The 13480-nt window shown below is 47.8% G+C and overlaps 1 protein-coding gene across 3 annotated transcripts in view; it reads right to left on the reverse strand.

The window, feature by feature from the left end:
* FBXO31 (F-box protein 31) overlaps positions 1 to 12840 on the reverse strand; it is a 40179-nt gene extending 27339 nt beyond the window's left edge. The window contains exons 1-3 of one of the 3 annotated variants that reach the window (XM_078848134.1): positions 12434 to 12840; positions 3962 to 4033; positions 65 to 151 (exon numbers count right to left, since the gene is read on the reverse strand). In XM_078848134.1, coding sequence (XP_078704260.1) covers positions 65 to 151; positions 3962 to 4033; positions 12434 to 12767 — 493 coding nt within the window. In that variant the 5' untranslated portion in view covers positions 12768 to 12840. The remainder of the gene's footprint in view (positions 1 to 64; positions 152 to 3961; positions 4034 to 12433) is intronic. The other 2 variants (XM_078848132.1, XM_078848133.1) reach the window with 2 other exon arrangements.
* Between the last annotated feature and the right edge of the window lie 640 nt (positions 12841 to 13480).

The following is a 13480-nucleotide window of genomic DNA, read 5'->3' on the forward strand; positions in this document are numbered from 1 at the left end:
ACACGCCATGCAGCGCCTCGTGTGAGTTCAGTGCAGAAAGCGTTTGCCAATGGGAGGTACGTACGGCAGGTGTAAACATCTCTGTACTCCATGTGTTCGTAGTCGGGAAGGATTTTCATAAAACGCCCCGACTTCACTCGTGGATTTATACCTGGACAGACACAGCAGGGTAAGTACCAGAGAAGTTGATTCCCCTCTGACCATCACATAATGTTAATCCGAACCAACCAGACAGGGAGGTCAAGTCCCTTGTTGATTTAAGGCGCACTTCTTCAGCCCCCAGCCCAGATCAGACACTCAGAAGAATTCGGCACATTTTATGATTCCCTCATAAGTTATCGATGTCACCGAACAAATTCTGAATGGAGTCTGCGCTTATCTTAGTCTACGCAGGACAAGAGCAACCAAAGGTTTTTTCCTCTTTTCACTCTTCGATCCAGCTAATTGTTTTCGAAACACCATCTAGCATCTGTTTCATTATGCCCTCTAAGATCTTGGGTTTGGCTTTGTTCCCAATTGTCTTAGCGTAGCATGTAGAATAGAACAAACATTCATTGTTTGCACCTTCAAGCCTGAATTCTGCCAACAGTTCCAAATAAATTTTGCTGTAACTAAAGAGTTCTACATGACACTAGAGAACAAGGACACAGCACCAGGCAATTCTTTCAGGAAAGCTGAGCAAGAAAGCACCAGTAGGTTTGTAAACAGAGATTTTTGCTGAATCTAAACTGATTGCAAGCCAAGGATTTCATATCCCTGCAACCAGGGTAAGGTTCAGGAAAGGAAGAATGAGCTGACAAGTGTTCTGACTCTGCCGAAGTCTGAAGAAATGGCACAGGTCAGGATTCAGATTGCCAGATGCGTGGCAAGAGATTATTTACAAATGGAATAGAGTCTATAGCATGCTTTCTACCGCGTAAAACACTATGTTCTAAAGAGCTAAATGCTCACCAAGGACCTATTCCAGTGGAAGGAGACTAATGAGGTTACCTATATTAAGAGGTGCTTTCGTAATGGCGGGATTGAACCAGGAACCTCTGGAGCTTAGTGCATGAGCCTCTACCGCATGAGCTAAAAGCCAACTGGCTGTTAGGTAAGGCTGTGGAGCCAGACTCATTTTATCTCTCTCTTTAAGTGGTCTCAGTGCCACCAGATGGGACAGAACACCACACCCAGAAGGTGTGCGGGTTACACTTTGAAGTGTAAAGAATCAGTGGGAAAAGTTGCAAAAACAGGACCATATCAGGTACGTGATTAATAGATAGTTTGTAACTATACCACCATTCTGGCTACGAGAAAAGCCACACTGCACAGCAAAGAAGGGTCTGAAATGACTGAGGTTTCCTTACACACTTTCGAGTTCCCCTGTGTGGCCTCCTAGGGAGGTAAGTGGTACCATTCCCATTTTACAGATAGAGAAACTGAAGCATGGGGAGGTGAAGTTACTTGGGTCAAGGCCACACTGCAATGGTCTCAGAGCCTGGATCAGAATTCAGGATTCCTGGCTCCCAACACGAGGTTAAATGCACAAGGCCACCACTGCCTCTGACAGTCAGATAAAGCACAAGGTCCATTTGAAAGGAGCCAGACATCCTGGGACCAGCAAAGCGCACTCAGGACTCTCACTCTGGTGATGTACAAAGACAAATGCTTTCATTTTTAACAAGCTGAGCCCTGCTTCTTGTAAAGGGCCATGGAACTGCAGACCAACCACTGGAGCCAATGGTTTGTCATTGCTGATTTCCAAAAGATTCTGGGTTGTTCCATCTCCTGCTAGACTAATTCAGCAACAGCCTTGGGGACCCATGAAATGCCTGGGTCCCTTGATTTTGGTGGCAAGGACAGATCAATTCACTACTGTGGGGCTTGTGTCATCCAGGCTGCTGCTGGGATTGTCACAAGCACTCTCCCAGCTGGTATCTGCAGCTGAACCAGCTCCTGTGTTAAACAGCCAATGTAGCTTCTGACCCATTAGCATGAGAGGCAGCTTGATCTTGTTAAGTAGGGAACTCCTATATTCAAATGCCAGTTCAGGGTCAAGTCCCTAATCTGCCTCTTCCTTCCCCACCCCCGTAAAATGGGGATGAAACTCACCTACCTCCCAGGGGCCTTGTGCTGACCAAGGAGTTTGTGTCTGTAAAGCACTCACATGCAAGTGGCAACACTCATCATAACGCATGGGCTGCAGCTGCTTATTTGGAGTTGTGTCCTGGAAACAAGTTGTGATGCTGTATGGAATCTGGGGGACACTTGAGACATTATGAGTATCAATATTGTAAAATTGTAATGAGTTATGCCAGGTAGGCCATGTAAGGTATCTGAAAAAATATTATAATTTGCCAGATATGATAATCTCATTTTTGTGTTTGTATTGAGTTATAGATATGTCTGTCTGTATTTCAAACTTGTGCTATGCTTTGGGTGACACCCACAGACAGTTTGGCATCAGCACTGCCAAGTCTGCTTGATGGCCCATTAAGGACCATCAGCTGTACAACTGATCCATTGAGAGAAGACGGATACACCTTATGACTCAGCAAGGCACACAGGGACATGCCTATGGACAGAACCCTAAGGCTTTCAAGCCATGTGCTGGGCAGCGTGTGTTTCAAACAAAGGAAGTGCAGGCCACATGGCAAAAGACTGTAAAAGGCAGCTGCTCTTCTCCATTTTGTCTTCAATCCTACTTCTTACTTCTGGAGGAACTTTGCTACGAACGGAAGCTCTGAACAAAGGACTGAATGACCCATCCAAGCTGTGGATGTATTCCAGAAGGACTTTCAAGCCAGCAAACTCACCAATACTGCTAGGAACCTGATATATGGACTTTGAAGTCTTTGTATGTATGTGACTGTTTTACCATTTAACATCTCTCTTTCTTTATAATAAACCTTTAGTTTTGGACACTAAAGGACTGGCTGGCAGCATGGTATATTGGGTAAGATCCAATCCTATACTGACCTGGTAACATGGCTGACCCTTTGGGGTCAAAAGAACATTCTGTATATGTGAGCAGAGTTATTTTAAGTAACTGCTCACTGAACTGGACCTAGGTGCTGATTGGGAGCCAGAATGCAATAAAGGGGGCTGTGAGATTCCTTTTTTGCTTCTTGATAACCAGTGTGGGGGATGAGAAGCACAGTTTGAGACTGGTTGGGGAGTTTAATTTCAGTGTTACCCACCAGTCTTGGGAATATCTGCTCTCCATTTTGCAGCCTGCCCTGACCTTGGCATTTCCATTGAGGGCTGCCCCAAGCACCACGGGTCACACACGTGTTGGCACTTCTGTACAGACCCAGCACAGTCGGGTCCTCCTTCTCCTGCACAAGATGGTTTGGAATGCAGGGGGCGGGGTGACGAGAGTAAAGGAACAGATAACCTCCCCATTCCCCTCTGTGTCAAGTTGCAATAGGTGTTCCACAGAGAATCATTGCCCTGACCTTCCCCTACGGAAGTTATACATAACAATGGAGTTATGGTGGACAGAAGTTGCTTACACTGGGGGAAGGGAGTCAAACATTGTTTCAGAGGACCACACAAAGATAAAGCCTGCTCTGATGAATACAGGTTACCCACGGGCCAGAAAGGGGCAAACCAAACAGCTGAAGATACTTTTACAATCCTACTGACAGATTAAAAACTGTCCTCAGATTTGGGTGAGCGGTTACCAGTTGCTAAACACACTAGCCACAAACTAATACCTATTTCCAGAAACCCTCAGACTCTGTAGTTTCTTCCAATCAAAGGGGTATGGAGAGGCAACAGCGATTCTTGTTATCTGTCTGGCATTAAAATGCTGTGGTAGTCAGACTCGTTACAGCTTTAGAAATGAAATCTCTGCCACGAAATACAGAGTCTGTGTTTCAAATGCCCAGGACAGAGATTCAGTGCAAATTTACTTTTAAAAATGTAACTAAACAAGAACAGGAGTATACAGACCTGCACTGACTTCATCACTTACGTTTGGCATAGACATCTCGACAGGACACTCCTGTGATCTCCAGTTTCCGTAAGTTCTCGCAGACACCATACTCTGCAGTGACAGACAGAAAGGAGTTAAGAGCTAATAAAATGAGTGATTGTGTGAAAAGGTTTGGGCTGTCCACAGAGCTCCAGGATACCTACAACTGCAGCAAGAATTTAGGCAGCTTTAAATTCAATCCAATGTATTTTATTTAAAGTACAATCTTGCAAATTGCTGTATTTGTTAACAAATATTCTTGTTGCTGTTCTTCAGAAGCAGCAGAGGAAAGTTGGATGGCATTCCTTTCCAGACTAGATTCTCAGATTCCCTAGTACATTTTACAAGTGATGGCTACTTGCAATCTATTGTGGCAACTCCTTGCTGATAAATTACGGGCACTTACACCTAGAATCGGTGGCAGAATGAAGTGGGGAAAATGACCCATCCAAACTGGGAATCTGTCAGTAGAGCAAACCATCATTGCAACCAGGTGTTATTCACTCCCACTAATTTGTCCTACAAGCAAGACTGTTTATTAAGACTCACGGAAAATGGCCACATTTCAGAGTACTGAAAGATCTATAACTAAGATTATTTTAAAAGAATAAGTCTGTTTCATAACCCCAAATTGTTAAGAGAATGTAACGTGTCTGCATGTACAATTACACTTGCAAACAAATCAGACTGAAATTGGTCCATTCTTTGCAGATGCCTTTGACTGTTTTGTTTTCAATGCATTCTATTAGTGATGCAGAGATCTTAAAAGCCTTTTCAAAATTTTAAAAGCAACTTTAAAGCACGAAATGAGAGACTTCAGTCCAGGTTCAGAAGGCAAGCATTAAACTTTAATTCTTAAAAATATAGCAGACAAGTACCAGCAAATAATTCAATGAAAGAAATCCTGTAACACCAAGAGAAGAGGGAAAAACGTATCAAACAGCAACAAAAATAGAGCTTAGTGCCAAAAGCAAATCAGTCCTCAGCAGGGAAAATCCACACACTGAAAACCTCAAATGCACCTCTGAAAAATCAGACATCAGCTTCCTTTAGCAGAAGATTAAAGCACCTGATAGCTCCCTGCATCTGCTAGATATCTGATATCAAGTTTGTCCTTAAAGAACCCCAGAGAAGCCATCTGATCTGAAACCCACCCTCACACAAGGGACAGTGTCGATCAAGCTTCCTTGAATTTATGATTAACTATTGCTGCCTGTTACTGGTATCTATTCCTAATAACTTGCTCTGTACTCCGATTTCAATATAGGCCAAATGAGAGAAAGCAGACATCCGCCCGGCTCAACTCAATCATGCTCTTACTATATATATGCTCTATGTACATATATGTTTGGCTAGGGTATGCAATGTAGCTTGACAGAACACCCACAAGACACACACGTGTTTTCTAAGGATGACTTGGGTTACTGTAGAAATGAATGTGAACAATCTCTTGCTATGAGAAGCGAGTTGAATAAAGACAGGAAGGGGACAAGAGGGAAAAACACAGATTCCCCTCCGTAAAAACTTCAACTGATGTCAGTGGGAGCTTGCCACTGACATCAGCAAGAGCAGGACGAAGCCCTAGTTGTTTAGGATGTGAGATGGGGAGGAAGTACAATTAGCTAGTGAGTAAACAGCAAAGCTTCCAGGAACGCACTTCCAGCCTAGCACAAAACAAGCAATTTAGTGCTGGGCTAGAGCCAACTGAATGTATGCAGCAATTTTGCAGATCTGTGAAATCAAAGCTATATTCAAAGCTGGAAATTTGGACCCAGCCCACAAACAAGCCCACGTCCCTCCCGCCACTCTATCAGACATTATAATGCTTTTAATGCTAGCCTGTGTCTTGTTTGGTAATAATATCAGGGAGAGGTGAAAAGCAATAGGCTTTTGCAGCTGATCTGCGATTCAGGAAATTACAGGCCTTCAGGAGAGGCGAGAAGCAACACTGACACAGCCTGTAGTTCGGAGAACAGTTGGTTCTTATACTAAAGAAGAACTTCACCTGCCTACAAAGCCAGCAAGGGGGCCACTAATGTCAGCTGCACACTTTCTGCAGCAAGTGATGCAGCTAGATTAAATTGGATACTGTCATCTGAAGTCACAGACTGCATTGGGAAAAAAACCACGCAGGGATGTCACAGGTCCAGCTGAGCGCCTCTTTTGGCCACTCACCAGATTGCTATGCGGGGATGCCACCACTGAATCCTGCGGGTGTTTTAAGCCCCTGGAGTCTGAACATAGTCTAGGTACTGCCACCGTTGTAAGGTCTCTAGATGCACTCTTAGGGTGCGGATCTTCTCTTTGGCACACCCCACAACAACTGTAATCACATGGCCCCCTGCCCAGCCCTCAGAACCAGTGCTGACCCCTCAGACTATCCCTACAGCTTAAACTCGCCCTTTCCATGAACCCCAGTAATAACTTAATCAGAATTCCTAAATTCTACATAGGTTCCCCAAATCATCACAAGACAACTCTGCCCAGATGACATTTTTCTGTTTTATTCTTTATTAGGTCAGGATATTTGTGTGATAACATTCTCTCTTCCTCATCAGGTTACCTGCTCCTGATGCCTCAAAATTCTCAAATGCTCCTCATCGTAGTATCTAAGAGGTGCTAATCCAGTCTGAATTCGTGAAATCACTGATTGTCATGCACAGAAATCACGACGTAAATTGGAAAAAATCATCCAATGGTTTCTAACAAGTGGTCTTGTCAAATAGCAGGAGACAGACTACCTAAAAGCAGAACTATCACTAGGTCTGGTGTATTTTACAAGTTTCACAGTTTGGGTTTAACTGGATCTTTCCCAAAAGAGTCAGCGTCTTCTCAAACATTAGCAACTTCCAAAAAACAATTCCAGTGTGATTAATTTTCATTGCCATTTGACATTAGCCACACAAATCCTGCAATAATTTCATCTTGTTTGCTAGCAAGAATGTAATCTTAGCTGGTGAAATTCCTATAAGTCATGATCCTGCTCTCCTCAGTGATCTAAACTACAACCAAAAGCCCATACTGGCTTTGCTTAACTGTGGATGGATAGAACACTTAAGTTTTTTCTTCAAGGGCTGTCATGGTGATGAAAGGTATGAAATTACAGATTGTGAAGACCAAACTCCCCTACCACTCCCACATCCAAATCCCAACAATTATTAAATCCAAGAAAGCTTGCCAGTGCATGGACAACACTATTTATTCTTGATGCTAGAAAAGATAAAGGGGAGGTTAAACTAAGATAAGAGCTATGTAATGCTGCAATTCAGCTACAGAAAAAAAAATACTGTTTTGCTTTCCCTGACAATCAAATGGGAGGTTTCCAGAAAATCCTGCTTCGCTGCAAGTAAGGCTCTTTTAAAGAGAAATTCTCAACGCGCCAGTTCATCAAGGAAATTAAATATTGAAAATGTTCTAAAGCGTTAATATGGATGGAAATTCACAACCACAGAGAGTAACTGCTCATAATCCTGCTTCAAAAGGAAGGATAGAACTTGATTATGAAATTCTCATTCTACTAGCTGGGAAGGTTGTTCTCTTATGTTAACAGGACTCGGAAGATTTACTCAACGCATGGCAAATATACCAGCACTGCCATGCCCTGTGGAATTTGAAGTATTAAACAGTGCACTGTTTATTATGGCCTGCACTTAAGCATAACATTGTCAGCCTCCTAGTTTACACATTTGTAAGTGAACCATACTATATCTTTTGCTTTCAGATAATGCTCTCCTCCCTTCCTGGTTTCACTCTACCTGCTCTTCTATAACAGATCATGGCACATCTTATTCTGCAATTTTCTGTTTGCACTTCTCCTCCCCCCGATTATATCCCTTTCTGCACCTTATGTTCTCTACTCTTCCTACAACTAAATTTTTCCTATAGTAAAGGATTGGAATTGCAGCAGGTATTACCACTACCCTCCTGAAAAGTCATGAAGGGTTTGGAAGTGCTTTTCAAGCAAGTCTTTAGTAGCGCGCAAGGAAATAGGCAGTGGGGCAGGTAAGGTAATGTCTTTACACAAAAAAATATTTGTGAACCTAAAGAACCAAGGACACCAAACTTCATTCTCCACTTTTATGCCACATTAAGGCTAATTGTTACTAGCAACTAAGTCTTTTAATTCCATGCCTACATAAGCACAACATTAGCAGCCTGAAAGACTGTATATGATAAGGTGCTGAGAAGTGGCTGTAGGTCTAGCATGGATGCACAAACCATGGCAAGGCCAGACACGTTATTCAGTACGCAATCAGAGGGGGGTCAGTGGAAAACATTTTGCACTGGGAATGGGGAGACCTGGCTTCTATTCACAGCTCTAGATCACTCCCCCACTCTTCCACCCCCCCATACGACTCAGCTTCCACATCTGTAGAACAGATACCCACCTTTGTAAAGTGTTCTGAGATCTACAGCAGACTAATCTACAGGTGATAAATGTAACACAAAGCCTGCCCCATGATGACTATTTAACAATTTATATTTTCTCCCCAACCCCGTTTCAACAAAAACAAAACGTTAGAGTATTTTAATTTGTGAATTCTAGATCTGGTTACTATGATCCACCAGTGAAATTTCCTAGACAGGTGACCTGATGTGGTGTGTTATTTCAATATAAAACTAGTGACCACTTAAACTACAAGCATATATGGTCATGGGTTAATCAAGGAAAGTCAAGTCAAAAGCCAAAGTGCATGGGAAAGTGATTGCAACACTCCACTTGCCAAACAAGCAGGTCAGAGAAACAGTTTATCCCGAACAGTCACAATGATAAAAGGGCATCATCCCAAAAGTAGCTGGCTACAAACATTGCAAAACTAGCTCATGTTTCCCCACGGTCATTCTCCAATTTCAGAGCCACAGCCAAAAGCAATTGTGTGTAGCCTGAAGGGGAGGATCCCCCTACTCAAACTACTGCTCCAGTGACTGCAATAAAATTGAGTCTGCCTGCAATCGCACTAAACCAAGGTGTCAAAAAACTCATTTGGTTGGGAGGGCTGATTTACATTTTTAATTATAGACTATGGCTACAAAGTTAGGGCTGTTTATAACCCTTGATCCACAGCAGTGATCTCATGACAAAAGCAGATATGCACAAAAATTAAGGGTAAAAAAAGACAAGTATGTAGCACTGCAGTATTCAGCATCTCTTAGCAGAGAGAATGTTAAAAGCACTCGCACAACCACCTGTCCCTTGTTTAGTTGGGCGCTTGTGCATGCACAAGTGAGAACCACACAAGCAACCAAGAAGGCAGACTTGCATAACTAATCAGGAAGTACAGATCCGTGATGTGCTCAATGGCTTCAGAGTTAATGTGTTACTGTTAGGAATAGGAGCATGTTATTGAATTGAATTCACCCTTTGCTCTATTTCTAGGCCCTTATAATTTCACCAAAATTATACTTTTCTGCCTAAACTGTCATAGGCTAGGTCTCAGCCCAAACTGATGCTTATTTTTATAGATCACACCTAACTAGGACCGTCTTCCCTTTTCGATGTTTGAAAGTCATGCAACCTAATACTCACTACTACATGGAGACAACATGCGAAGACGCAGAGTTCCAGATACACATATACGGACACGAGTCCAACATGGCTACAACACTGCATGGAACTCCACACAATTCCAAGCAGCTGATTTATTCCTACGATCAGGAATTCAATTAAACCCAGAGCGTGTGTTTATTTGAATGTATATTCTCATATACAAGGAGAGCATTACTTGAATATATGCAATGGTACTACTAAGAAGAGACCAGGAGATGGTGAAGTAATGACCCTAACACAAAGTTATCAATGAGATTTTATACTTGTGCAGTCTGAAAATTCAAGATTACAGTTCCCACACCATTGGTAATAGCCACATTACATCTACCAAAGATGAAATAATTGACATTATATACAGCAACACAAAATGATAGATACAGCACATGAACAGGGCCAAATTACAGTTTCTGGGGAAACCATAACTGGATTTCCTGAAAGAAGAGTTTAAAGTCTAATTCCTAAGGTCGCAGTTACAGTGCTGTGAGAACTTCATGAACTCCTCAGGAGGAGACTGACTCTTACCTGTCTAAAGCACCGTGCATGCTTTTGGTATAGGAAGTGCTCCAGTGGATTGGACTAGGGGGTCGATCTAATTCACCACCTTATCTCTGATACCAGATGCTTAAGAGAATACAAGGAACTGTAATGGACAGTTATGTAATACTAATGTGTTGGTAGAAGTAGTTTCTTTCTACACCTTGCCAGTTACTGTTTGGTTTATGCCCTGAAGGGAGGGGTTGTTATACACAAAAGTTTTCAATCCTGTCTAATGCAACTGTGAATGCTCTTATCATACATAGTAGTCTCATTTTCCTTTGAATGATAAGTTCTTGGTCTCAATGATACATACTGAAAGTGAGATTCCCAGATCTTTTATGAGTTGTGTAAATAAATATACTTCCTTGTATCAATTTTAAATCTGGTTTCTTTTAATATTATTATCGAGTGTCTCTTTGTATTTTAAGAAAGAGTAAATGGCATTGTATAAAACGAATACCAGTTATACTCATATGTGAGAACTTTGCCAAGGCCACAACCCACAAAAACCAAACCCTTATGACCTAGAAGAAATCTGTGTGTGAAATTTACCAATACAGGTATAGATTCTTCTTGCCCACTCTTATAACGACAACTAAAAAGTGGATAGTACGTTTTTCCCCCCCCTTCTCCCCACAAAATATTATATCCCTGGAACATGTTAGGCTGAAAAAACAGCTTATAACTTCTTGGGAACAGTCTTCACTGCTTTGTGTGATCCATGGGTTTTCATCAGTTCTGACAAGCACCCTCAGCTGCCCTCAAGTGCAGATAAGGAACCATCCATCCCCTGCAGCCATGGATGCTATCCTTAATGCATCTGAGCACTACCTTTCTGTTTGATGACACAGAGTGCAGCTGCCTAGCGTGCTCAGACACTCCAACTAGATGCACTCGCTGGCATATCCAAAATGTTAATATATATCTACAGGTTTCAGAGTGACAACCGTGTTAGTCTGTATCCGATGAAGTGAGCTGTAGCTCATGAAAGCTTATGCTCAAATAAATTGGCTAGTCTCTAAGGTGCCACAAGTACTCCTTTTCTTTTTGCGAAGATATATCTATGACATCATAGCTGGCTGCAAATGCACCACATAGCAAGAGATGCGATGGGTACCAAGCTGGGAGAAGCAGAAGCAAGTTAGGCAATTTGGAGGGTGTCAGGGCAACTGGGTTAGCAGACGGGGGGACAGGCAGTGGGGTGCCTGCAAAGCAAAGGGCAAGGAGTAAAAAGCATGCATTACATTTTGGTAGGACGGGACTGGGGCTCTGAAGATGGACATGTCACTGAATATGCAGCAGGGTGTCTCTACAGGGGATGTGGTAGGGAGGTTCCCTAGGAAGATGGGAGGGTTGGCACCCAGACTGACCCACTCACCAGCACCAACCAGAAAGCTAGTACCATTCTCCTTGCTACAGGGCTGGCACCCACCCAACTACACACACAGGGGTCCCTAACCCAGGCCAGGCAACTAGTGTCAGCACCCCACCTCCCCCTACACACTATATCCCAGGATGCCCCTACTTTACCCACAGGCCCCTACCTTCCTCAGCTGTCTACCCCCAGAGACCACCTTCCCCCCATGTTTCCCTGTCCCGGTGGGCCTTTCCAGAGCCTCACACCTGCAGAGTCAGCCCCATGGGGACCCCTCGCCCCCACCCCGGGTCTGGCCCATCCAGTGCCCCCATGGGAACCCCTCGCCCCCAGCGCCCCCGCCCCGGGTCTGGCCCATCCAGCGCCCCCATGGGAACCCCTTGCCCCCAGCGCCCCCGCCCCGGGTCTGGCCCATCCAGCGCCCCCATGGGAACCCCTCGCCCCCAGCGCCCCCTCCCCGCGTCTGGCCCATCCAGCGCCCCCATGGGGACCCCTCGCTCCCCACGCCCCCTCCCCAGGTCTGGCCCATCCAGCGCCCCCATGGGAACCCCTTGCCCCCAGCGCCCCCGCCCCGGGTCTGGCCCATCCAGCGCCCCCATGGGAACCCCTCGCCCCCAGCGCCCCCTCCCCGCGTCTGGCCCATCCAGCGCCCCCATGGGAACCCCTCGCCCCCCGCGCCCCCTCCCCGCGTCTGGCCCATCCAGCGCCCCCATGGGAACCCCTCGCCCCCCGCACCCCCTCCCCGCGTCTGGCCCATCCAGCGCCCCCATGGGGACCCCTCGCCCCCCGCACCCCCTCCCCGCGTCTGGCCCATCCAGCGCCCCCATGGGGACCCCTCGCCCCCCGCGCCCCCTCCCCGCGTCTGGCCCATCCAGCGCCCCCATGGGGACCCCTCGCCCCCAGCGCCCCCGCCCCGGGTCTGGCCCATCCAGCGCCCCCATGGGGACCCCTCGCCCCCCGCGCCCCCTCCCCGCGTCTGGCCCATGTACCACCCGGCGGCCCCAGGCGGTACCTTCCCGGCAGCGCCGCCGCCAGATCGTGTCGGTGCGGAGGATGCGGCGGAAGGCGCTGCAGACCCGGGCCAGGCTGGGCAGGTCGGTGCCGGGCAGGGAGCCGAAGATCTGCACCAGGAGCTCGGGGGGCAGCTCCAGCAGGGAGAGCGGGGCCCGGGCGGCCGGGTCCGGAGCCTGCCCTTGTCCCAGCCGGGCTCCCTCGATCCGCTCCTCCTCGGCGTCCGTGTCGGGCTCGCTGTCGGCCGGGCCCTCCCGCCGCTGCTCCCGCTGCGCCCCGCGCCGCCGGCAGCCCCGCGACGGCCCCACCCCACACAGCCGCGCGCACACCGCCATGACCGGCCGGCGACTGGCGGAGGGCGGCCGCCGGCCGCGGCCCGCACGCGCAGGGCCCGCCCGCCAGCGGGCTCAGCCAATCGCCACCCGCGCTGGGGAGCTGACCTCGGCGCGCCACAAGACGGCGACACGCCCCTTACAGACGTAACCACGCCCGCTGTCACTTTCGCCGCGCCTACTAACTGTCTCCAACCCGGCCGTCACATTCACCACGCCCCCTCGCCGCATGACACGCCCACAACCAGCGACCACGCCCAGCGAGCGGCAGGCCGCGCCCCCTCGTTCAAACGCAGTCCCCGTTGCCCGGCTGGGGTCTGCGAGACCCGGCCCCGGCCCCTCTCCCCCCGGGGGCTGCGAGACCCGGCCCAACGCAGACCCGGCCCGCCCCGGCCTCTCCCCCCGGGGGCTGCGAGACCCGGCCCAACGCAGACCCGGCCCGCCCCGGCCTCTCCCCCGGGGCGCTGCGAGACCCGGCCCCGGCCCCTCTCCCCCCGGGGGCTGCGAGAGCCGCCCCAGGGCTAACGCAGACCCGGCCCCGGCCCCTCTCCCCCCGGGGGCTGCGAGACCCGGCCCCGGCCCCGGCCCCTCTCCCCCCGGGGGCTGCGAGACCCGGCCCAACGCAGACCCGGCCCGCCCCGGCCTCTCCCCCGGGGGGCTGCGAGACCCGGCCCAGGGCTAACGCAGACCCGGCCTCTCCCCCCGGGGGCTGCGAG

The sequence above is a fragment of the Lepidochelys kempii genome, chromosome 12, assembly GCF_965140285.1.
Source record: "Lepidochelys kempii isolate rLepKem1 chromosome 12, rLepKem1.hap1, whole genome shotgun sequence".
NCBI lineage: Eukaryota > Metazoa > Chordata > Testudines > Cheloniidae > Lepidochelys > Lepidochelys kempii.